Source organism: Anabas testudineus, chromosome 14 (assembly GCF_900324465.2).
Source record: "Anabas testudineus chromosome 14, fAnaTes1.2, whole genome shotgun sequence".
NCBI lineage: Eukaryota > Metazoa > Chordata > Actinopteri > Anabantiformes > Anabantidae > Anabas > Anabas testudineus.
In genome coordinates, this window is record NC_046623.1 from 10,834,220 (window position 1) to 10,860,740 (window position 26,521).

At 41.4% G+C, this 26,521-nt stretch overlaps 1 protein-coding gene across 1 annotated transcript; it reads left to right on the top strand.

The window, feature by feature from the left end:
* The first annotated feature begins 603 nt into the window (after positions 1–603).
* Positions 604–17,559, top strand: fgfr4 (fibroblast growth factor receptor 4). Its single transcript, XM_026371525.1, has 21 exons — positions 604–1,249; positions 3,103–3,311; positions 6,588–6,775; positions 6,905–7,055; positions 7,199–7,249; positions 7,931–8,200; positions 8,308–8,397; positions 8,509–8,675; positions 8,773–8,896; positions 9,718–9,908; positions 10,022–10,160; positions 10,307–10,500; positions 10,662–10,807; positions 11,183–11,304; positions 11,408–11,518; positions 11,854–12,044; positions 13,262–13,384; positions 13,753–13,823; positions 13,919–14,056; positions 14,155–14,260; positions 14,813–17,559. Exons 2-21 carry the CDS (start codon positions 3,224–3,226, stop codon positions 14,987–14,989), a joined length of 2,838 nt encoding a protein of 945 aa, XP_026227310.1. The 5' UTR covers positions 604–1,249; positions 3,103–3,223; the 3' UTR covers positions 14,990–17,559.
* The last annotated feature ends 8,962 nt before the right edge of the window (positions 17,560–26,521 follow it).

The window sequence follows — 26,521 nt, forward strand, 5'->3', positions numbered from 1 at the left end:
TTCTTATTTGTGCCAAAATAAAATATAAACGCAAATATTCCGATGTTTTGCTGTAGCCCAAACATACATTTCTCATGTTGTTAAGTGAAGCCTTCATAGGAGAGCAAACATAAAGACTCAGAGTGCTAATTCTCTGCTGCTGCTAATGGGATTACTCGGCCTTGTTCTTTTACTGATGCAATTAAAACCTGAAGGCAATTCACACGGATTCACTCAGCAACTTAATTGAATGCGCCTTAATGCTCTGTTTGCACGAAGTAATAAATTATGTGGGGTCATAAAAACGTTAATGATGCGATTTATGTGGCTAATTTCGGACACACGATTTCCCTAAACAATCCAAAACTTTGAAGTTGCTTGCAAAAAACTTACATGTTAATATACAATTGATTTCAGAAATAACTTCAACAAACTGCGCCGTTGTATAGAGGAGGTAGAGCCACAGGGTCTTGAGTTTTATTTGCCAACTCCTCAGAGGGAATGGGGGTGTTTTTGTGTGTGGGGGTAGAGGGGGTAACAGAAGTGTACCCCTCCTCTCGCTCCCTCTCTCCCCCGCCTCCTCTGGCTTCTCTGGTCTCTCTCAGACCATTGTTGTGGCTGCAGTCTTGAGAGCAGCAGAGTGTTGTAGGTGGGCTGACGTGTGCTGTGGAAAGCAAAAGGAGCGAGCTCCTCGTTTCAGCAGCAGAGCTCAGATCTTACCGGGACAGACTTAGGCGAGAGCGGAGAGCTCGCTGATGCGCTGCGTAAAGACGCACGGAAAGAGCTTTCTCCAAGACAGTTTTACATTTCAGCCGAGAGGGGACTCTGAAGTACGGGGCACGTTTTATCGTTTTCTCATTCTTTCGCCGCATCTGATGTTTTAAAAGCATTTAGAGAGCGAGAAAGGACACGTTTTTACACGCTCCAATCCACCATCTCGCTCGCTGTTTGGTTTTCCCTCTCTCCATGGATTTAGCGCTCTGAGCGTCCGGCTGCACTGGACTTTGCCCACAGGATCACAGCTCCTTCCTTGGGGCACCAGGAGAACCAGGCAGCTGTCGTTCCTATTCCACTGGACTGTTATTGATGGATTTATAAACAACGCGTCAAATCGGATAAAAACCAGCCGCTCACAGACTGCTTTGGAAAGGGATACAGCGGGAATACTAGGGCTCCAAATGAGGATTTCAATGTTCACTCGTATCGACCGGGACAAGGAGTGATTTCCCTTGGTGGCAGTCATCACGGCGAGGACAGGCCGGGGGGAAAGGTGGGTGAAAACAAATTGAGACAGCTGGAGATTCTTGGAGAATTGTTTCATTCATTTTCAGCGTTGCACGGTGGAGAGTAGGTCAGGTTACAGCAAAAAGCTACATAAGAAAGCCTCATGTACAATGACTTCAAACCTCAGGTTGTCCTGTTATCCCCTTATTATTTGATTTAAGCGATTGTCTAGAACACAGAGCACCTTACGTGAAGCAGGAGAAGGTCTGTTTCGAAACTGCTCGACCAACCAGAATAACTCATTTGCAATGTAAACTACTGCACTGAACCACGTTTAACTTTAACTTTGCGCTGGGATTTCAGTAAAAAACAAACAGTGTGATTGTAATAAACGACGTTAAGCGTGTGTTTAGCGATGCACAGATCCAAAACAAGTCACTTATTAGACATTGAACCTTCCACATGGACTGTTTCTGTCGCTCAGAGCGGAGTTTGAACTTTGTCAGACCGCCGACCTCAAACAATATTAGAAAAAATCATATATGTAATTTATAATGCACCTGCAAAGATGTAATTAAATGAGTGTGGTGATATAACCTGCAGGAATAGAAAAGAATAAATCTTCTTGGTTGGCGCTACACACGTGCAAACTGTAACCCTACTAGTGTGGAACATAAATAATAACAGGTCCCGTAAGGTTTCTGGAAACTCTTATGTCCTTTATAATCCACAAGGACTGTTTGGGACTATTAGTAAAAGCGGGGCTGATTTATTAACTGTGATTTATATGAATATGCAGTGCGTTAAAAATAAAAAGCCTACACAGAGACCCCCTTCTCTCCGTTTTTAGGGCTGAAAAGCAGAATACAGTAGTAGTGTTTTGGCTCCGGATGAACACAGCAGAGAGCAGCAGCTAGGCACCGTGCCAGCGGAATTAGCAGCAGCAGGAGAAAAAAGTTTTCCAGTCCTTAATTGAGAAAGAATACGTTTCATTCAGCAAGCTGGTTCTTTAAAACGGTGAGTTTGTGTGTGTGTGTGTGTGTGTGTGTGTGTGTGTGTGGGCGCGGCCTGCGTACATGGAGCGCACACACCAGAGTCTGGCGCCTGTGCGCATTTGGCTTCACTCACAGCCGAAAATTCACTGTATTAATACTGTGTTGTTCTTAAAGGCTGTGAGGGGTTATAGTTTTTATTTCTGCAGAATGAGTGTATATCTTCAGTGTGCTTTTATAATAATTTAAAGTAGAATAATATGTTATTATTGAATTTCAGCAGTATTGGAGTATTTATATAATAATGAGGAAACAATAACTAAGAAGATAAATGAAGACCCATGTTTAAAATGAATCCTTAATCTTCCATACTTCTTTGGGGAACTAATTTGCTCCTGGTTAAGTTAAGTTGTGAAGTTGCTCAAACCAAATTCGCATCAAATGGGGAGATGGTGCTTTAAGGATATTGTAGCTTTTTGATCTGTCTTTCCACCTCCTGTCCTCAATCTGAGGTATCATCAGCTGCTACTTCAGATTCTGTAGCTTCCTGGCAAGATACAAAAAAAAAAAAAAACAAACACACACATTATCCCTGGGCAGACTGAGCACCATCCATTGACAAACAACAGGCGGTAACAGCCCTGCTCCTTATTCATGACACAGGAGAGCCTGGACAATGTAAGACCACTGAGCGGGACAGTTAACAGGACATCTGGTTAAGAAAACAGCTGCTCATAGTCAAAACAGGCTCTATTTGGCTGAACAATTGTTTGTGTTTTTGCCCCCTGGTTTAAACCTCAACAGAAATGTTTGTGTCTTCAGCTGCTCCCCAGCCGAATCTCCTGAAAGAATCGAGTTTTTAATCAACACACTGAACACTGGACATGTGCTTGTTTGTCCCCTACAGGATCCAGATTGAAAGACTGTGCTTTCCCGAGTTTGCCAATGCCAAAGACCGGAGTGTGAGGCCCACTTCAGGCTTCCAACATACATTTCTACCTTTTAACTACACGACACACATCTAAAAGATGTCCAGGGTCTGTACGTTCTGCATCCTCCTGCTCTGTTTAATGGACAGAGTCTCGGCCAGGGCCGTCAACGGAGGAAGAACTAAAGGTAAGAGTAAACATCTGTATTGTTTTTTTCTGCAGATAATGAGTCCTAATCTGTCCTCCGTTAATATCTTCATTTTGTAGCTATCATAAAGTTTACAGACAGATTCCTATCGCTGCGCCTTATCAATGGTGGTTTGTGTTACACAAGTTAGGTTAGTGCATGTGTAGTGGTGGGGTTGCTAGTCTACAGTCACAAAAGATGTGGATATATTGCATTGTTTCTTCTCCCTTTGCCAATATTTACGCTGCAGACAGGTCACTTCTCAGAAAAAGTCTGTTTTTTGCATGTAAACATTTTACATTCAGTCGTGCGGGTGAATCTCCGAAGGATAGATTAGTTAGGATTAGGATTAGTTCAAGTTTTAGTTTCCTGGCAGCGTTGATCCCAGAGGAAGTCATGGTGACAGGAAAAATGACAGAGAGGCTGTTGCCATGCTTGGAGGGGCTAAAGAAGTGGAAAAAGCTCTCAGTGTTTTTGCTGCCGTAAAAAGTGCTACCTGATCTATCCGAGGCCCTGGGGGTCGGAAGTGTAAATCTGCCTGGCTGCGTGCCAGCTGTAGAGGATGAAGAGGGAGGGGCTGCAGGGGCTTTTTCATTAATGCTTTATAAACAGAAGCCAAAGCAAGAAATAAATAAATAAATAACATTAGTCAAATCGAAATGTTTCCAGTCCACTGTTTCTTAAAGGATTTTAGGATGATTTTTTTAAAGAATGTGAGTCGGATGATGACAGACAAAGGGGATTGTTTCCCCAGAGGCATCACTCACAAAAGTTGCCTCTTCTTCATGTCGATGGCCCCACTTTGTACTGCGGAGCCAAGTGGGGCCAGCCAGGGCTTGTTGTTTAGACGACAATGTGCAGGATGGGCCCCGGGAGCACCTCTGAGGTTTGTTTATAGACAGACGAGTAGAGAGTCGATGCAGGATTGGTAATAGAAAGATGGCTTGAAGCAGTTTAGACCCCCTCTACCTTTAATTTCATCCCTCATGGGAGTTTGTGGTTTTGTGATCAAAAAGCAAACAAACAAAAAAAAAAACCTCAAACTCCAAAAACTGGAAGCATGTCCCCCTTTTTCACAATCATCAGCCTAAAAACAAACCGGACGTAGAATCACCTTGATGAGCCAAAGTAAGAATCAAGTCTCAGTATCCATATACGCTCTTTGTTGTGACTGCTTTGTAGTTCCCAGTGGAACAAAACAGCTCAGATTTGTTAAAGGTTGTTTTGCAAAACTTTAGTGGAGTTTTCTAGTACGGGCCACACTAGTCACAAATTCACTTCTTCGTGGGAGATCCTGCAAGATTGTTGTTAAAGTAGAAAAGCTGGGATTTGCTTCTTCCATAAATTAAGGTTAAAATGAATGAATGACTTATAAGCATTTGGTCTAAACTCTGATTCCTAGTTTGTTCATAGAGCTTTATGATCAGAATCTGTCTGTCGTGGTCTGAAATAGTTTTTTAGATAAGAGACTGGCCTCTAAAAGAAAACTGTAAATATTTCTCAAAGAAAGAACATTATCCGAACTGAGAGGAGACGGAGAAAGAGAAGAAACAGAAAGCTAACTTCCCCTTGATCTCAGTTGAAAGAAACTCTACCACCCCCCTAAAGATGAACCCACAACCTTTACTCTAAAATGAATAGTGTTTTCTATTAAACTCACAAAGACAAGAAAAAGTGCTGTTAATTGTGTTGTTTCACAATGACAGGCGGCCATTTGTAACATTAAGGAGAAGAGACTGTGCCAAACGAATGCCTTCATTAATTGGGCTGGGATTTTTTAAGGGGTGCATCTGCTGGTCAGGCAGTGTTCGGGGCCCGCTGAGCGGTTTAAGTTCACAGCTATCCTATGAAGTCTGAGAAGTTGCATCTTTTTCTGTGCTGTAAATGAAAACGCTTCTTAGCTCACACTCAGCACCTTTTTCTTCCAAAGGTCAAATAATCAATTGAGTGACTGACAAGAAAACTCTTCCTATATAGTGTTAATAAGCACCAAACTGTACATATCAATCGATATATATATATGTTTATAAAATGCAATAAAAGTAATTAAGTACTAAGTTGGTTTAGTCCAGTAATTCCTAAGCAAGAGGAGCCAATCACAAACAAGACGGGAAGACTTTGTTTAGCTGCCTGGTAATTAAACTGGAATGAAGTACATACAGTATTAGTGTATGGCTCTGCTGCTCCAAGCTTGTGTTTTCTGCCAACCCAGCCGGCTGACTGGCTGGCTCGCACAAGCCGAGCGGTTTGTTTGTGTTGTGCTGTGTTTTGTTTGCCCCCTCGCCTCTGGGTGACAATTCACACTCAGTCGCGAGTTCAACTCCAGGGCACTGTCCCTGTCTCTGCAAGTTCATTAGCATGTCTGCAAGTATGTGCGTTCATCTCAGTGATTTATTGCTCGCTCCTGGTTTTACTGTGGTCAAGTTTGTTCCATTAGAGGAAAATGTGAAAATATTAATATTAATTATTACTTATTAATATTTTGAACACGTGTTTATACACTCTGATCAGTGTATAAACATTAAAACTTCTCATCAGTATTGTACGTTGCTTCCCGTTTCCCTGTTTGCTGCTTTGACCAATCATCATATTTGAATAAACACTTACAAGATCACAGCTCTGCATTTGTTCCTGAAAGCATTACCTCTCTATATACTTACGGTGATTAGGAAAAATGGCAGCACTTCACTTCGACAAGAGAACAGATTGCCTTTTCACTAAGCACTTGAAGAAAGCAATCAGATAGAAAATTGCCCTGGAAAATTGCTCGTTCTGAGTGACTGATCGGTAAGAGGGGTCCCTGGCCAGCTTGCACATATGCTGCAACAACTGAGTGGGCAAGCACACAAATGAGCAAGTGACCCACTGTATGGATGGCACTGTAGCTGACCGTGATACGTTAGTAGCCGGGTTATCAGGGCACTCTATCACCAGTTCCTGGTAGCATTAAATGACAGCAGTTGTTTAGGGACATGGTGTTCTGTTGCTGGACCTTTCAGAGGTAAACTGAAACCCCTAGGATGTGTTTTGACAATTTTTGTCCTGTTCACATGGGGAACTCTCAGACCAAGGCTGCTTTTACCAGTTTTTTAAGATACTGGGCTCCTAAAGAACTTTTTCCTGATTCCTGGAAATCTTGTTCTTCTAACAGCGTTGTAGTTTTTAAGAAGTAAAAGCAACATAATAGTTTCAAGGTCACAAGCAGTCAGTTAGCACATAGTTTCTCATTTAATGATAATTTTTTTATTTTCTCTCCACCTAATTTTATTTATACAGATCTAAGGGTCTCCAGGCCTCTGATTGTGCCAGGTTACCCTGAAAACACTACAGGGGTGGTGGGTGGTCAGGCGAAGCTGGTGTGTAAAATCCATAGGCCGGCAACTACTAAGGTGCAGTGGCTGAGGACAGAGGTCAACTCTGTAGGACGACACCAGGGAGGACCTCCTCAGCTTAGGGCTCTGACGGTGAGAATCTGACATTTACCAGGAAAATACAGCAGTTTGAGTTTGAGTGTTCCACTGAGCTCAGACTGTGTTTTTATTCTGTACTCATCATTTTAGAAAAATATATAAAATGATCTCTCCTCCATGCAGCCTCTGCAGACCAACACGTCCAAGCTGAACACCCTGCACCTGACAAACATCACTCTGCAGGATGCAGGAGAGTACATCTGTATGGCTGAGAGCACCCATGCAGGACAGACTGTACAGGCCATGCAGTCGGCTTGGCTGGATGTTCTGCCTGGTGAGACACACTTATGACAATTATTGCCAATATCACATCTTAGTTTTTGTGCCTTTTAGATAAATTACCCATTGATACTATAGGGAACACTTCAACCACTGTTATGTTTGGCTGTTTAGTTTTCTAACCTCTCCCTTCCACAGGCACCATCATTTCCCGAACTGTGGACCCCAGTGCTCCTGAAATTCCCTCAGGTAATCTTAAATGTAATACGCTCAATTTGTAAAACCCTGCAAAGGGAGGACACATTGCTGAAGGTGGTATCGCAGCCATGTGTGGGCTCAAACACTAAGGTCATTCTCTGTAGGCTGGAGTGAGCTTCTCTCCTCCCTTCGCTCACTTAGATCTCCAGTGAACCTTTACCGCCCCTCGGATTTACTCTCCGTCCACTGTCACGCTGCAACATGTTCATTAGCTTCAGACTCTTCCTCTTCGTTCCTTTTCTTTTTTTTTTTTTTTTTTTTGAGTGAGTCAGGAAAGGCCAGAGTTCTTCAGTGTGAGCTAGCTCGCTCTCAGTCCCACAATAATCCACAGAGGAACAAAAGATGAAGAGGAGGGAGTGTGTGATGGAGGGTTGGGTTGGTTAAGCCTCCTGGTCTCCATGGTAATGTTATTGTGTGTGTGTATGGAAATGGGAGATAATGGGGTTGAGGAGTTGAAGGTCATAGCTGAGGGGATGGCTACTTGCTTCAGAGAGGACATGAATAAATACCATGCAGACTGGTCTGCTCTGTGTGGTGATGCATGTAAAAAATTAAAAGAAATATAAAGTGAAGGAAAAAAGAAATAATAAAAAAGGTGAAGCAAAAAGAAATAAGGTGCACCCCCCTGAACATCCAAAGTAAAAGCATGTTTTTATTGTTTGGTTGTAACAGATGTACTTGAGGATCTGAGCGAGGACACTTCAGAGCATCTTCTCTTAGAGCTGGGCAACGTGTTGAAACTGCGCTGTGACACGAGCACCCGGCCCGGCATGGCGGTGAACTGGTACAAGGAGGGAGTCCGGGTTCTGCCCACGCCCCGCATCCAAATCCGAGGCGTCATCATGGAGATCACAGATGTAACATATGACGATTCAGGCATTTATGTTTGTGTTCTCCGGGGAACCAAAGAACCAGTGAGAAACTTCACCATCACTGTAGCAGGTAACAGTGCTTTTCTGGAAATAACAGTAGTTGTTAATCAACTTTAGTCATTTTTTCAGATAAAGAATTGCTGTCTCTTTATTTATTATTATTTGTCATGTTTTCAGACTCGATGGGGTCAGGAGATGACGATGAGGACAATGGTTTGGAGGATTCATCAGCCGAGATAGAAAATGACCAGGTTTACTTCTCCAGAGGTGTGTTGTTTGTTTTATAGCTGTAACCTGTCCGACTTGGTGCCATTTAGGCTCCAGGATTCATCAAAACCTCCTCATTAATGGCTTATTGGATGGTCTTTCTCCATTCAGGTCCCTACTGGACCCACACCCAGCGTATGGACAAGAAGTTGTACGCTGTTCCTGCAGGCAACACAGTAAAGTTTCGTTGCCCTGCCATGGGCAGCCCCATGCCCAGCATCCGCTGGCTCAAAAATGGACGTGAATTTAGAGGAGAGCATCGCATAGGCGGCATTAAGGTGAGAGTAGTAGCAGAGTATCATGTTGAATTGTAAATTATTACATCTGGTGTGTCTAAGTGTTTATCTAATGTGTTACTTTATGTTTTTTGGCTAGTTGAGACATCAACACTGGAGCCTGGTGATGGAGAGCGTTGTTCCTTCAGACAGAGGAAACTACACTTGTGTGGTGGAGAACAAATATGGCTCCATCTCTCACAGCTATGTCCTCGATGTCCTAGGTAAGACATGCACAAACCAACGTTATCTGGACAATATCTGAGAGTGTCTATGCAATATTGTTAAACTGCACATATTATAAACTGTGCTGAAATAAATATGAAGATATCTTTAAACCTACATTTCAAAGCTTTTTGATCAGCTGGCAGTACATAAATAGCAACAGTCTTTAGTCGTAACTTAAAATAACCAAAGGGGTGAGCAGAAGGTGACAGGGGCGCCTGGTGTCGGCATTGGCAGGCAGGATGTGGACGGTCAGGCGTCTATACCAGTTTTCTACCTGACCTGTGACAGGAGATCAAGGAGACTGTGGTTTATTTGTTCGCCGTCTTTCCACCGCAGGGTCAGTTTCTGTCCCCATCAATGGGAACAGAAGACTAACGAGACTACTAACGAGATCAGAGAGCGAGAGTAGTTGCAGATCAAAGTGTCCCCGACAACAAGCTGACAAAGACCTGATTTTCATCCCAAAATGACATTTCCTTCCCTTTTGCCAGAATCTAAACACATGATGTGACAATTACTGCTACTTTGTATTTTTATAACTTTATTAGATGATGTTTACAAAGCAGTCATCTGTGCCTGTTATTAAATGACAAAATGTTTTAGACAAAGCATGGTGTGAGGAGATTTTCTGAGACTGTGTCAACATCAGTTGAATCTCAGTCTTGATGTTCTCTGACCACCTCTTTCCCCAAGAAGTACGGAATATTTTAAACTGGACTGAATTCGCAGAATCTTAATAATAATATCATAATATCATTTATCAGTTTAATTTCTTCTTCGGTTTGCTAAACTTTAAATCTTATTTTTTCCCATACAGAGCGTTCCCCCCATAGGCCCATTCTACAGGCCGGTCTGCCGGCTAACACTACGGCAGTGGTTGGCAGTGATGTCCAGTTCCACTGTAAAGTGTACAGTGACGCCCAGCCTCACATTCAATGGCTCAAACACATAGAAAGAAACGGCAGCCGCTATGGTCCTGATGGGATACCCTACGTTCAGGTCCTCAAGGTTGGTGACATTATTGAACCGAACGGGAAAGACAAGTGCTGTCTCTGAGAAGTTCTTCAAATATGTGTTGTGATGATTGTTGTATATGAACTTTCTGACTGTGTGATGTGCAGACGGGCAGTTTGAACATGTCAGAGGTGGAGGTACTCTACTTGTCCAAAGTTACCATGGAGGATGCAGGGGAGTACACTTGTCTGGCTGGAAATTCAATCGGTTTCGCCCACCAGTCTGCTTGGCTGACTGTCCTCTCAGGTAAGGAGGGGAGCTATTGAAGCCTAAATGAAAAAGTGCTAGAAATATTCTACAGTTGTGCAGTTTTGACTTTTAATTCTTATCATTGTGAAGTTGTTGTTATGTCCAAGTGCTTCATTGAGCTTAATTCGGCAACGTGTTTACAGAGGAGGAAGCTGCAGATGCTGCTGAAACCATGGAGACCAAGTACACGGACATCATCATCTATGCCTGTGGGTTCCTGGCTCTAATCATGGCCATCATCATCGTGGTGTTGTGTCGAATGCAGGTCCACCCCAGAAGGGAGCCATTTGATGCTCTTCCTGTGCAGAAACTCTCCAAGTTTCCTCTTCGCAGACAGGTAAAGGACTCTGGAAAGACAGTAGTAGTAGTAGTAGCCAATTGTCAACTATAACTAAAGGCAAGGGAATATTTTGTTCTGACTGTGTCCAAAGGCAAAGCTGTTTATAGCTGTATGTTCCTCATTGCTTATAACATTCCCCATTTCTGAATTTCTTTCAGTACTCAGTGGAATCAAACTCATCAGGGAAGTCCAGTGCATCTCTAATGAGGGTGGCTCGCCTTTCCTCCAGCTGCTCGCCCATGCTGGCTGGAGTCATGGAGTTTGAGTTGCCCTATGACCCGGAGTGGGAGTTCCCAAGGGAGAAGTAAGTTGGGTCATCATTAGCAAAGATTTAGATGATATTTTGGAAACAGAATCACTGTTTTATATTACCAGCACTTATGAAAGAGATTTGTTTTGACATTTTGAGTTTAATTTAAAGTTTGGCCCCTTGAATAGAGAGTATTTCTTCACTTTTAGTTTAGTTTAGTTTGGCTGCTGGGATCCAAACTCATCGCTCAGACTATCCAACACTGTAGCTCTTGTATCATGTGGGGACCTAAAAAGAAACAAGCCCGCAGCCAATTTTGACTCTGCCCAACCTATGTTTTAAGAAACCAGAGCCCAAAATTATGGATTTGTATAGTTTTCATTTGGACTTATTTTGAGTAACGCTTACTCTCTTACTTTCTCTCTCTAGTTTAACACTGGGCAAACCTCTAGGAGAAGGCTGCTTCGGTCAGGTGGTCAGAGCTGAGGCCTACAGCATCAACAAGGACTGCCCTGACCAGGCAACCACTGTGGCGGTCAAGATGCTCAAAGGTAGGAACGAAATGTTACAGACACAAAAAGATTCAGAGGGAAATTACCTAAAGTCTGCTCGTTTAAAGGCATGGTCGTCTAAATAAGAGCTATTCTCCCTCAGATGATGCCACAGACAAAGATCTGGCAGATCTCATTTCGGAGATGGAGCTGATGAAGGTGATGGACAAACACAAGAACATCATCAACCTGCTGGGAGTCTGCACACAGGATGGTGAGCTTCTGGCATAGCATTAACTTTCTTATTTGCTTTATTTCTTTCTGGTGTGCTTTGGTGTGGTATTTTCTTCTGTGGGGATGCACTGGCTAGCGATCAGTTTGTGATCAAGCTAAACTGGTGGGCAATTATCAAACAACAGAATTCTCCTTGTAAACGCAAATTATGACCCACACACCCTCGATTTATAGAGAAAAGAATGCCTCTCCTTTGCTATTGTAAATTGTAACCTAATTTAGTGAATGGTTCTGCCATGGTGATCCTAACCTCCAGGCTAAAACAACAAAAGAAACAACCCTGAATTTTATCCTGTTTGCTCCCCCCCACTTTAGGCCCTCTGTATGTGCTGGTTGAGTACGCCTCCAAGGGCAGTTTGAGGGAGTACCTGCGGGCCCGGCGACCACCAGGCATGGATTACACCTTTGATGTGACCAAGGTGCCCGAGGAGCAGCTTACCTTCAAAGACCTGCTGTCCTGTGCCTACCAGGTGGCCAGAGGAATGGAGTACCTGGCCTCTAAAAGGGTATGTTCACTTTAAAGAAAGCAGTGTATCTAAGAATAAAGCTGAAAATACCTTCAAATCTTTCAAAGTATTTCCTGGATGCAAAGAAAGTGGCAAAGTTCAATTTCAACCCAAACAAGAGCAAAGAGTTGCAGTGTGGTAATGTGGCCCCTTTAATTTAATTATGGTGGTATTTTATACATTATTCAGTATCATAATATTTTACCTCACAGCTGAGAAAATATTTGATTTGTTTTCTTACATTCCCACCACTACATCTCGGTTCGGTTCATTTTCCCAGCATGCACTGTGTTTGTGTGCTTCTTATCAACACGTCCATTTTTCAGTCAGCCGGTGTCGAGACAGGCATTCCTGAACAGAAAGAAAGCTGCTGCAGCTTCAGTCCTGTTTACTCTTCTCCATCCATCTGTCTGTCCCTTTGATGGGCTTTGTCCTTTTTAGCGCTGCCATAAATCTGTTAGCAAACAGACAGCAGAGCCGTCGTCTGGGTGTAGGCATCAGGTTTCTGGCTCTACAGCCTCCTAAGAATGCAGGAGCCTGAAACTAACCCTCCATTATGGGGAGACCCACAAACCAAGACTGGTTCATTTTGTATGTCCCCACAAATCCCACATCTATTTCGAATGAAAACCAAAGTAAACTTAATGACATCCATTCAATGTGGGCAAACAGTGCCTTTCTTTTTTCATCCCAAATGGGTTGTTTTTTCTCCAGACCTCTGCGTTTCTATATAGAGACATTTTAATTTTGTAATGTTCACTGAAATGAGGCACTCTGTGTTGACTTTAGTTGCCTGCGTCTTTTAATTTTTGAAGAAAATCTGCAGTGAATCATTTCTAGCTTTCCTGCCTTTGTTTTACATGATGTCTCCAAACCACAGGCTGGAACAGACATGGGGACATGTTGTATCACAAGTCTAAATTTAAACTTAAAGCATTATATATTGAAGTTTAGTTCAACTTTCTGGTTTGGCCAGGAGTTAAAATTAGAGATAATTTTACCCAATGGAAACAACACAATTCACAGAAAAAGAAGCAACATACGCAACAAAAGAATAACATACACAGACCAATTTTCCAGATGAGACATTAAATCTTTGAGACCATTAACCAGGACCATTTACATTTTATGCTAATCTTCTAATCTGGAGACCCAGCAGTTGGCCTAAAGCTCATTTCAGGGTTCTGACTTTAATTCTTTCTCTCCTATCTTGACAGTGTATCCACAGAGATTTGGCAGCAAGAAATGTTCTGGTGACTGAAGACAATGTGATGAAGATCGCTGACTTCGGCCTGGCTAGAGGAGTCCACCAGATCGACTACTACAAGAAAACCACCAACGTGAGTGACACTTTGAACAGCATGTTTTCAGGAATCACTTTTGGCACTTAGTACAAGTACTCAGTTTTAAAATAGTTCACATGTCTTCTGTTCGCCCTAGTTGAGAAACTAAGATTACTGTAGTGGACTTATATGTACACATGTCTGCTCCTCAATCAGGTTCCTCCTGCTGGTTTCTTTCACAGCTTTATTACTCCTCAAGACAGATGTCTGATGTTTTCCTCTGATTGGCAGCAGATTTAATGGGGCTTAATTAGAAAGAGGGGAGATGAAGATGGAGGAGGGGGAGAATTGTGTGGGAGAAATGAGATTTACAGTGAGACAAAAAAAAAAAAAGCGTCTCTAACATTTCCATGTCCACTCCACAGGGACGGCTACCAGTGAAGTGGATGGCACCAGAAGCCTTGTTTGACAGAGTCTACACACACCAGAGTGATGTGTAAGTTCAACTTTTCAAATTCAGCAGCAAAATATGAAATGCTCTATAGCAATGCCCAGAAGAGTAAACGTGTGTCCTGTTGCGTCTTTCCTCAGGTGGTCATTTGGTGTACTGATGTGGGAGATCTTCACTCTGGGTGGCTCACCGTACCCTGGTATCCCTGTTGAAGAGCTGTTTAAGTTGCTTAAAGAGGGACACCGAATGGACAAACCCTCCAACTGCACACATGAACTGTAAGCTAAGAGTTTTTTTCCCCTTTTATTTTTAATTCTACTCTCTAATTTTATTTTTTATGCTACAATTTTTCATGTTGTGATTTTTTCCTCTGTAGCTACATGATGATGCGTGAGTGCTGGCATGCTGTTCCCACCCAGAGACCAACCTTCAAACAGCTGGTGGAGGAGCTTGACAGATTGCTGCTGTCCATCTCTGACGAGGTAGGCTTCAAACATGCACACAGGCATGCACACATGTTAACATTTGCACATTTCCCTTTCAAAATCTGCTCTCTGGGTATGTTCAGTACACAAGTGAGTGTACAGAGCAGAGAATCCAGGGCTTGTAAATGCTGAGCAACACACTCAAACTATGTTTGGCTGCACAGCCGTAATTGCTGAAACTGTGTTTTTCCACCACACACACACAAGCAACAACAACAGACCATCTGCAGATCACTCAACAGTTAGTTTGACTGATATTTTGGGTTTTACTTGTCCTTAGTCACAGAAAATTGTAGGCTTAGACACAAATCTAACAATCTTTAACTTCAACTATAACTACAATAGTAGCAGTGGTTCACTTCTGCGTCTCTTTTTACATGCACACAGTTGAAGTGAACATCATGTCTGACCAAGACGCCGAATTCAGCTTCGACTCTTGTTTGCCGTCAGTTTAACAAAAATTTCAATGTGTATTAGTTTCTTGTCTGACTAATTACAAACTGCTTCTACCAACCTCTGAACTTTCTCCTCTGAACTTTCTCCCATCAGTACTTGGACCTGTCGACACCCTTCGAGCAGTACTCCCCATCTTGCGAGGACACATCTAGCTCCTGCTCCTCTGACAACGACTCCGTTTTTACCCATGATGCTTTGTCCTCTGACCCCTGTCTCCTGGGCTACCAGGATGTGCGGCCCCGAATAGACATGAAGACAGCGCTCCGATAGGCACCCGGATTCACACACACACACGGACATTACAGTGGGGAAACAGTAGTTTGGGTTTTCAAGTAAAGCAACACATCAGCAGGCGGCCATAGTTGAGATCCACAGCAGCATTTCTAAAGTTAAGTTAATGTTTTTATTCTCATTATTATAATGGACCTCAAAAATGGCACCATCCAACCGTTAGATATAGGCGGGCATCTTTTACGTACACATACACGTAAATCCAGACACACGCGTGTGGATATGGAGCACTGAGGCCAGTGGGCTTCATTAGATGATGGAGTTTTGTAGGGGAGACGTTTAATTAAATGTGGGCAGAAGAACGAGCAGAAGAAGAGAAGACAAACAAAACATGGTACTTTATCAGCTCTGGCACTGTGCCTAAGAACAGTTGTAACGTTGGAAAACTGCGGCACTACACAACAGAAGAGACCCTGGTACTCAAAATGGCCCAAAATGCTTTCTATAATCAACTTTCCTTCAGAGAGCGATGGACAACGATCTCCTCATGCAAATTCAACCCAATACCAGGGCTTGAAACCTTGATGATAAAGACATTAAAAAAACAAAGATTTATTTTGCTATGATAAAAAAGAAGAAATTGATTGTTAAATATAAATTTCTCTATATAAAATTATTTTACTTTTGTGTTGCTTATTTAAAAAGAAAACAGTCTTAAATCTCAGGAGCTCTTGTGCTAAGAAGTTGTTGTAGTGGCAACAAAGTGCCTGAATTTAGGATTTCCTGTGAATATATTAGAATATTAAAATATTGTATATACATATCAACTACAGAAAGACAATTGCCTTTTATAAATTATTCTGAATGACACAAAAATGAAGGTTAATTTAGGTGAAAGGAGAGAGGAATGTGCCAAACCTATCACAGCTGTCACACTGTCTTCATGTTCAGGCTTCATTCCAAAATACCATAATATTCAATTTAGACCAGTCAGCAGTTTGAATTATGACTGTCTGAGAAATCCAAAATTCTAATTTTCCACCAACAAGTCAAATTAAATGTTTGTGGTAAATAAAATATATGGATTGGACTTTCATATAAGGTTTAGACTTGGAAGATTTTGGAATGAAACCATCCATTTGTCATTTTGTTGTAAATTGCTGCAGCCTCCAGCCCAAAAAAACAAGTTGTGGTTAAATACCATAAGGCACACAGTTATTGTTGCTGCAGTTGGATGTAAACCACAAATCTCCAAAATTGTTGGGCTATGGAGAAAAGAATATTTTCTCAAAAGCTCTACTGTATTTCCTAAGTTTCAAAATCCAAGCCTCAAAGGTCATGAGACATGAGACTCATTTGCAAGTAAACATGACCACGTAAACTCTGACACAACATCTTGTGGTCTTCTTGCAACAACGGCTTTACTCGTCCAGCCTTTGCCTACATGGCTGCTTTATCAGAGACACTGTGTCCAGGGTGGGACTTGCTCCAAAAGAAGGACTGACGATTCAGTATGAGGACTCTGTGGGGAGCTGGCCCAAGCCCACTGTCATTGCTGACAAGGAGAGAAGGCAGGGAGGGGGGTACTGAATGTGAAAGCCAGTGTGATTGATTTCAAATAGAGGAGAAGGGGGAGGATCCTCCTTTGTCTGGCTGTAACCCTTCACCCAGCCCAATCTGCTGGCTAGGGGTCCTCAGGTCTGCAGCCTGGCCGGACAATGAAGGCTTTGCAAGATTAATGGGTGTGACTACGGACCAGAGGGAGTTTTGGGGGTAGTGGTGTGGGGATTGCTTGGGCTTGTGTGCAAATGAAGAGGCTCTTATTATGGTAATGTCTACTCTTCTCTCCCAAACGCCCCTATCTTTATCCATAGTCACCATCTTTTAAATTACAAATCTTAATTCAGATTCGCCACTGCCACCAGGACCAGCTGCAGAAAATTCCCCTGTGGGGTAGAGTGCCAACTGAGTCCCAGTCTGCCTCCTGAATCTGACCACAGAAATAAATAAAAACAAACAGTTGAGACAGAAAATATTTGTAGTAGACATTTCCACATAAGAGATATGATATCTTTCTCCAGGTCTGGTTTCCTCCATCAGTGGTTGGTCAACAGTGCAAATTTAAATTGCAAAATTGGCCGAAAGCTTGTTGAAATCACAGCAGAAATTGGCTCACTAATGAGTAAATCACTGTCTTTAAACAAATTTCAGGTGCTGTTTTCAACACCAACAACTGTATTATCATTTTTGTTCTGGTCTTTCCTTTATGTGTTTGAGGTCTGAGGACAATTTAAGGTTTAATTCCAAAATACTTTAAATTCATCATCCAATCATTTTGTTCTGTGTGAAACCAGTGAACCATGCCGTCTGCGAAGGGTTAATGTATGTACTCTCCTCATTTGTTTGCATTTTATGTTCATCACTTTGTGACAGCTGGTGTCTCTCATGGATATCTCATTCTGGAATGAGGCTCTTATATTTACAGAAAGTGTCCGGATACATTTGCATCTTTACATTCCAGTTATCTGCTCTTTTCCTAGATACAAACTGTAAACAATCGCAGCATTCTTAAACATTTCTTCAAGAGAATTATTATAGAAATATCTAATTTATTTGTTTATTGTTTTGTTTTTATGTGAAATAAAGTATAATTTAAAATAAAGCACGGTTGTGTCCATGTCTATGATTTTCACATTCTGCTTTTTTTTTCTGTATAACCTTAGATTTAATGAACGAAGAAATTAAATTTGTTGTGTCCACAGATGCAGCAGCTTTTGTGCTAATGGTGTGTTGGTAACTCATTTTGTTGTACAATCGACTGATATTTAGTTAAAGTAAGGTGTGTGTGACACATTTGATGGGAGGGAGCCTCCAAATTTTCATTTACATTTGTTCACTTTGATGTCTTTGTTGCTCCAGAATGAAGCATCTACGTTTTATCAGGTCCAAAAATTTAAACCGAGATGAATAGAGACCCTACAGGCAACTACAGAAGTGGCAGTGCCGTAAAGAGACAAATGTGAGAAAGATGAAAGACAGAGATGGGAGCAGAGAGGCAGAGAGGCAGAGACAGCGAGACGGAAGAATGAAGAGATGGAGTTTAAAGGTCAAGAGAAGAAGGAGAGGGTAGCAGTGATCCCGGCGAGGCCTGGCTTTTGAAGTGTGCGTCTGTGAACATGATTATGTGTCAGTGTGTGTTTTATCTCCTGCGTACGTGGTGTGTGGTCTCTATATGCGTGCACTTATGTCTTATCTCACATGTACAACCACTCTTGATCATCCAGCGAGTCTGTCTCTCACAGTTCCCTTATCGCTTGAGCAGTCTGAGTCGGTAAATGTGTCTGGAGGTGTGTGTGTGTGTGTGTGTGTGTGTGTGTGTGTGTGTGAGTGCGAGTGACATACATTACAACCACAAGCATAGAAAATAGACATATCTATCTCTAATAGATATCTAATAGCCAGTTCATATATATGTTCAGTCGCGTAAATTCCTTTTCATAAAGTATCTACATTTACATTTGTCTCCACAAAAGGTCCCACTATCACTGGCCATGTACTATGTGTTATCACAGAGCACATGGGGCCACAAGCCTGATTTGGCGTTCCTGCTATGATGTTTAACTGACCACTGAACATCCTGGATTTGTTGTGGTGTTGAGTGTTTTGTTTGCACAGTGCACAGTTAGTTTTTGCTGAGTGTGTGAGTGCAACAGACAGTATCCCGACTATGAAACATGAAGTCATTTCACTAAAAATAAAGTTCAATATACTGAGATACTAAGTTCAATCTATGCATCACAAAGAAGCACATGCAGTCAGATCATTATTGAACTAAAGTAAATGTTCTCATCTGTGGTCGTCTCTGGGAAACAACAGCAGAAGCAAACCTCACTTTGTTCTGCCGTGATTTTAGGTTGTGTTCACGTTCACGCAGCTTAATTCTGTTATTTGGTGCCACAGGTCAGGTGATAATCTTCTATACAAAGGGTAAAGTTCAGGGTTTTAATGAACTGCAGAACATAACTGTGAGCAGAGTTTAAACCGGCATCCTGAGCTGTCCTTGAGACAGTGGTTGTCAGCTTCAAACAACGAGCAAGTTTATTCCAGATCAATTTTCACTTAACTTCAGCCTGTTTTTGTTGAATCAACAGTGGTTATCAACACTTTTGTGTGACTTTCGTGATTTTAGTAATCAAACAGACTGAGACTAGATGCTTTGATGATGCTAGAAATGTCTCTCAGAGGCAAACTAAACTGTTCACAACATCTATCTCATCTTTCTCAACTCGCCATCCTTATAACGTCATCGAATTTCCAACACAAATAGACTCTCGTCGCCAGAGACCTAAATATTTAGTGTTTTCTGTGGCAACAATCGTGTAATACCAACGCAAAAGAGCCTCACAGTTTTCTCCAGGTTGCCTAAGAGATCACAAAGAGGACAATGGGAAGAGTGCAGAAATAAAAGTATGTAAAAAAAAAAGAAAGAAAACTGTTAGTCATCGCTCATTTATGTGAACTGAAACAGTCTGGTTATGTTTGGTTTGGTTCAAAAAGTGGTGTTTGTTTTGATCTTTCCAACCACAAACCTGATAGAAACAGCATAAGGGATGGATTAAGCAGTGTCTGCATTTTCAGTAACATCGATTATAAGGTTGCCACGTCTGGATATTGAACTTTCTATCTTCAGTAGTAACATAAATTACTTCCAAAGCTAAACGCTGCATCATCAACTAACTTATTATGAAATGAAACAAATAAAAAAGCTACAAAATGTTGTACTCAAGAAGAACTATTTACATTTCTCTGATTGTTAGAAGGACAAGCCTTGTTAAAATAATGTTTGACCGTAATATTCCTGCAGCAGAGTCTCGTGTACAGTTTTTAAATGGTAAAAGCAGCGCGGTTGTCAGGTGTCAGAAAACACGGAGCAAGTAAAATCACCAGGTGGTGCATGTGGTGTTAATGTTATGGCTGAATGGTTTATTTCCCCTATGGGCTAAAGTCAAGGAACAGACGTGTCCTGTGCCCAATAAAAGCTACAGATTGCTGTTACATGATTTACTGTAGTCAGTGATACATACTGTATAAGTTACTATTTTAGGTAAGTATACAGGAAATCCCCTTCCTCGTTCACTGCAACCCGGTGTTTCAATACCATTAAACCTCAAGACTAGATTGTTTTATTAGCAGCGCTGTTATAAAAAATCTGATCACCCAGAAGAATGACAAGTTGACAAGAGAAACATGGAGCAACTCCTCAGTTTATCACTGTTTAAAGTTTAACTGCTTTGATACAGCACACTGAACCCTGGACCACACACATACACACACAGTGTGGCAGCTCTGGACTGTGTGTGTGTGTGTGTGTGTGTGATCAAGTGCAATGTTTGTTGGTCTACTTTATCTACTGACCTCCGGAAGTATTTGTAATTCTGTCTGCACACACAGTGTGTGATAAGGCCAGGAAGAGAGTGTGGACACAGGATGTTGAGTTAACACTGGGGCAACATAAGAGAAGCTTATCACAGAGAGAGGCAGCCATAGCACAACAAGCAGCCACGTGGTTCCACACTGGTGTCTTCTGACACACACACACACACCCTGCTTCAAGAGAGCACACCAATTAGCTCATACGATACTTTATAGTCTCCCCTATAAACACACATTTTATATTTTTTTGTAAACAGACAGACAGGCAGGCAGAGAGGGAGACAGGGGTTCAGGTTCAAATGTGTGACTCACTGTGATGGTGATGATTTGAATCGGACAGTTTGCAACAGGTCGGGTCAAGTAACATGACAGACCAGAGACCAAGGTCAGAAACAAAACAGCACCCCCAATCTGCAGACACCCCCTCACCTCAAAACCAGAGCCAAAACAGAGACAGATGGAGCTTAAGGTTAATACCCAACAAAGACACATTGAAGAAACTCTATTGTCTTAAATGTGCACAGAGAAGAATACAATGTACATCCATCATTAAATAAAATTAGTTCATTCCCCTGGTCACTATAGCCTCTCTTCTTTCTGTCATCAAACCAAAACTAGTAATAAAGTCATGCGGTGAAGCAAATAAAAAGAGTTCACAGCATCTTGAGCGTCTTTTTCCGTCGCCTTTTGTATGATGACATTCCAAAGAAAATCATCCTCCAAAACACAGTATGCAAAATAATTGGCTTTTGACATAACTTATTGCTATTTATGTATTGTCGTGGGACAGCTGCACATATATAATGCAGCTATTAGGGTTTTTATGTGACCAGGTGCAGCCAGAGGTTGAACCACTGACTCTGCAGTTCATGGGCGATTGCTCTATCAACAGATTCACAGCTGCCCTCATACCATTAAAAGTATTCATAGAAACATATTATTAGTTAATCAAGTTTCAAATATGTTACTTTCCTGTTTCAGTCCACGAATATAAGAAACAAGTTGTAAAATGGGATTTATCCGTGAAAATCTCTATCTGCTAAAAAAACCTGAGCTCAAGCATAAATTATTCTACCAATTGATTTTTATCATGGAATGAAAACCACAACCATCTGAACTGTAGGAAAAACATTCAAAAGAACCCAGAAAAACTATCAGCAGGAATGTAAATGAAACACTAAGTATATATAATTAGTTGTAATTGAAGTAATGCGTATAAAGAGCAGCCCTCGCAGCCAAACTAAGCACCATTTTAGTTTTGACATTACCATTAGTCACCATTAGATTTCTCCCATTTATAGCTTCTTGCTAAGTCACAAAATGGGGGTTCAATTAAATTATTCCCCAGACAACACTTAGTAAAGGTCAGTGGCTTGCTGAGATCAGCCTGCTCAATGAAAAAAGCATCAATGAAGAGCAGTTCATCTCAGACCCAGTCAATAGCAAGTCAGAAAACATAACAACACTCTCACGTCCTGCAGCATAAACTGCTGCTCCCAGGCCTCATTATGAGCAGCAAGTGGAAGAAGACGAGAGGAGATACAAACACTAGTCCTACTGAAAGCTTGTCTCCTAAATGTGAGGACAGAATTACAGTTTTTTTTTTCTTCGAAATAGGCAAATGCCCTTTACAATTATTAATACAGATCACCACCAGGGTTGTTTGGCTGTGCTCATGGGTGGGGAGCCTGTAAGAGGTCATATATTAGTCAGCTAGTAGCTCTTCCTTGTCTAGAAGCACACAAAGCTGTTAGCTCTACTCAAAGCTGTTCATGCCCCAACTAGAAAAATGACATTGTGTAATTTCCTATAAAACATCTTGACATCAACGCTGCACTTTAAATCAAAGTGATTTTGTTCTTTCAAGCCTTTCCTGTCAGGGCTTTCCTTCGCCTAGTTCCCCACTTAGTCAAGCACTTTTCACACCCAGAAATCAGATCCAGAAATCTTCCCCCATTACTGTAACATCAGTGGCTGCTGTTATTAAGAAATAGATCCCAGGTACATTATACTAACAAATTAAAAAACAGCACTACTAATGTGCATATAAGTCACTGAACACTAAACTAACAACATTATGGTTGATTAATAGGTAACTTAATATTAAATCCCATTTTAGTTGCCAATGTCTGTGACTTTGTGACTTCATAACCACCGCTGTGATTGATCATCTATGAGGAAGTGAGAAAGTATACTGGATTTTAACGTCTCTTTTCTTTCGTTACACAACATCTGTTGTAGTGCAGGACTTTGCACTCCTAGATAAGTGTCTGAAAATATGCAACAGATGATGTGAAGGATGAGAGATGTCGAACAATGGTAGAAAAAAACTGTGTGCAATTTGACAAGAGACATTAGTTTCTAATGGATATTTTAAAATCATTACCAAAAATGTGCTTAGTTTCATATATTTTCAGTATTTATCCTTTAGCCCAGTTAACAGTCATTTTAAATAATGACTACACATACTCTTCTGATTTTGTACAGCACTTTATTTTGGAGGTTTGTTATCTCATTCTGAAAGTTGGCCCATGTTATAGTCCAAGAGGAGTATTAAATGTGCTTTTTAAAATATCATTTTACCTGGTGTCTGTTAGATGAGTGGTTAAGGGTAACAACACATGTTTGCAATGTCCGGCCAGCAACATTTCTCTCCCTCTATTTCCTGTCTTTATCTCTATTATCACTATCAAATGAAGTTATATTTTGTACGTCAAAACCCAATAACTCCAAATGTGGTCACTGTGGTGCTCCAACATAAGTTGCATGCTCACATTGTCTTCTGAGGTTTGTCGAACTTCTATCTCCCCTTTGGCTCAAGAAATCTTGTGGATAAACCAAAAATATTCAAGACATTTTCAGCTAACAGGCATATATCATGTTAGACAGAGAAGACAGAAGAAGACGAGCAGTGATGCCATTTTTCAGAGGTGTGAAAGAAAAACAGACAACAGATGTCATCCAGGCAGGGGGTCTGTCTGGCTTTTCCCTCGCCATCCACATGACTCATGACCCGCTCACTGTGTCTGGCTATCCCCTTTTCTTGTGCTAACTGCTAAATAAGATAAGATTTTATTAATCCCACAGTGTGGAAATTCCTGTGTTCACAGCATCAGAGGGAACAAACAGAAAAAATATCTATGAATGTACATATTTACAGTGATAAGAGTATTGAAAAGCTCAGTCCTTATCTGCCAAGATTTGTAGAAATGGCCAGTGGTAAACTAAAAGTGACACTAAAGGCTGGTGTATGGCCCCTCAGAACAATTTTTTAAGATGCATTGTCATTATTAGTGTTCTAGAAAAGCCACACTGGAAGTCATCATAGAGAACAAACAACAATGAACAAAATGAACCTGTTTAAGTGCAAATAATAAATATCACAATAATCACTGGCGAATGAGCATCAGCAACATTTAAGTTCAATATAAAACTTTAGTTGTGAGTTTTCATGATTAAAGTCAGTTGTCGTTCATCCTTTCACATTCCACTTTAGTTTAAATGTTATTATTAATGTATAGCATTACAAGCTTTTAAAACTGAATTTCACAAATGTCAACTTAAAAAAACAGTCCAGTGCATAAAATATTTTGCAACTGTTTGTTCTGCCGAACCATCGTGACGCCCTGGCTCAGCGGTTTTTAGAAACTCTGCTTCATGTCTGTTAGTGCTTCAGGAACCACATCACAGGTCGAGCCACACATGGTCGAGAGGTTTCGGAGCCACGACCATGTGTGCACTGCAGTAATTGGTGGTGGGTGGTAATTGTCCTGGCGTCACCAAGTGGGTGTGTTTGTATGTATATAGGCTGTATGTATATGTGCATTTAACTAGTGTGTGTGTACTGTGTGTGTGTGTGTGTGCTGTGTGTGTGTGTGTGTGTGTGTGTGTGTCTGTGTGTGTGTGCCTTGTCTCCACAGTGTCTCGAGGTCTCTGGTCTCTCCAAGCTGCTGACAGTTTCCCATTAGACACTTCATTACTGTCAAAGCAGCAGAAACAAACCATCCAGCACTTGCCTTGTTCTCTCCTCGAAAGTTGACTTTAAAAATGCGATGAAGACATCAATGAGAGCAAGACAGAGGCCACATGGACACAGGGTTGTGATTCATGATGCTTCTTCTCTCATTTTGTCCTCCCACCTTATGTCAGTAGCAGTTTTCATAGAGTATAGAAATGATACTGTAGCTACTTTTAATTTTAAATCTTTATTTTCTACATTTACTTTGGCTTTATTCTTAATCTTAGTATAATCTTTGAAATTGATCTTCTAAACAGTCTAATGCAATTTTGAATGATAAAACCTTAAGGAATGGAAGCAGTCCTTCATAATATTATCAGTTTTGGTCTGGTTGTTATTGTTTTTCTGCGTCCGTTGGTGTGACCATTTTTCATACTTTTAGCCAAAATTGAAAACAAGAAATGCACTTGGCAATATTTTGATGCATCAGCTAGGAGTCATACAACCACACAAGGCTCCATTTACGTGGAACGCAGAGGGGGCGAGGAGATTGTGGTGTACAGATATTTCAGCTTTCAGGAAGTCCAAAAACCACTTTGAGGCTGTTTTGTGATTAAACTGATTTGCTTGTCAGTCAGATCAGATCACGCCAAGTCATTTATTCAGCAAAAGTATTTGGGGTGATACGTAGCTATGTTGGTTGAGCAGTTGTCTATTAACCCCAGGGTCAGTGCTTCGACTTCCAGGTCCTGCTGGCTACGTGTTAAGGTGCCCTTGGACAGGACACTGAAACAACTCAGTAGCACAGTCATGCAAGCTGAAGCTGTCAAAGTATGTCACTATTATTAAATTTCTAAATCATTTGGTACTACCATTGTAGTACCAGCAAGTTATCACAAATAACAGTAAAATATTAAAATTAAACCTCCAGTGGTGCCTTAATGTTGAGGTGAGACAGTATTTAAAGCACGAAAGGTGGATGTCAGGGTGGATGGTTGGGTCTTAAAGATGTTGTGTTATTTTATTAATGTGATTTTAACCTGGTGTTCATATTTTCCATGACAAAGTATGTCCAGAACACCATCTGCCATTATGGTGACACTTCTAGAAATGTGGGTTGTATGAGAGTGTATGAACAAACGATCTTTATGAATGTTTAGATTGGGAGACTTGTTGGAATAGAGGAATGTAAAGAACATTTCTTTTAACATATCTATGCTCACGTATGGGGTGTTGCATGCACATTTAATAACATGTGTTATTGACTGTATGCTTGAAGCATGTTTAATTAGAGCACAGCTTATAATGAACATTGCCAAGACAGGTACAACAGTTCACTATGCATTAGTTGAGCAGATAGTGGTTCTGATTATCAAAAGGCAACATAAACTCATGTCTGTGAAAAGCTGCTAACTCTAGTTGCCTGTATGAAAAACATCCATCATGCCTTTGTAGTATTGGATGCATTGTAAATCATCCACTGATGGTCAGTACATCCCGGGGAAATTGGACTAAATTAGCAGTATCACCTGGAAGAAAACAAACACAAGCTCTGCGTAGAGAGTTGTTAAAAATGAAAAGTTTCCCAGTGTGAACTTGAACTCTGTCCTTTACTTTCTCCTCATTCCCTTCTAGGTAAACTGACTGTGACTGTGATTAGGCAAATTTATATCAGATCTGCCTCTCCACCTCACTTCTCCTGCAGGAAAACAGGAAGGAAGGATTAGAGCGACGCGCTGCGCTGAGTTCCGGAGAGGCCGGACGAGTCGCAGGGTGGAATGCACACACACACACACACATACACACACACACACAGACACACACACACACACACACACACACAGTTTTGAGTCTCGCTGAGCGCACACAAACACACTTTCTCTCAATAACTACCACACACACATGCACTCCAATCCCTATTAAATCCATTAAGTGATCATGAGCAAACAAATGGCACAAACAGCTGAGGGAAAACTTGCTGGATCATGGATCTAATAAAAAAGTCACGGGGCGAAGATGATGAGGAGAGCGCCAAGAAACAATAAGGGCCTCAGACTGTAGCCAAGAACACCACAGTAGCATTTACAACCTGCATTAGGGTTCAGACCCAGTCATTATGAGAAAGAGGTGCTCATTATAGCCTTTTATGGGAAGAAACAAATAGTCCCCTGTGACTCACA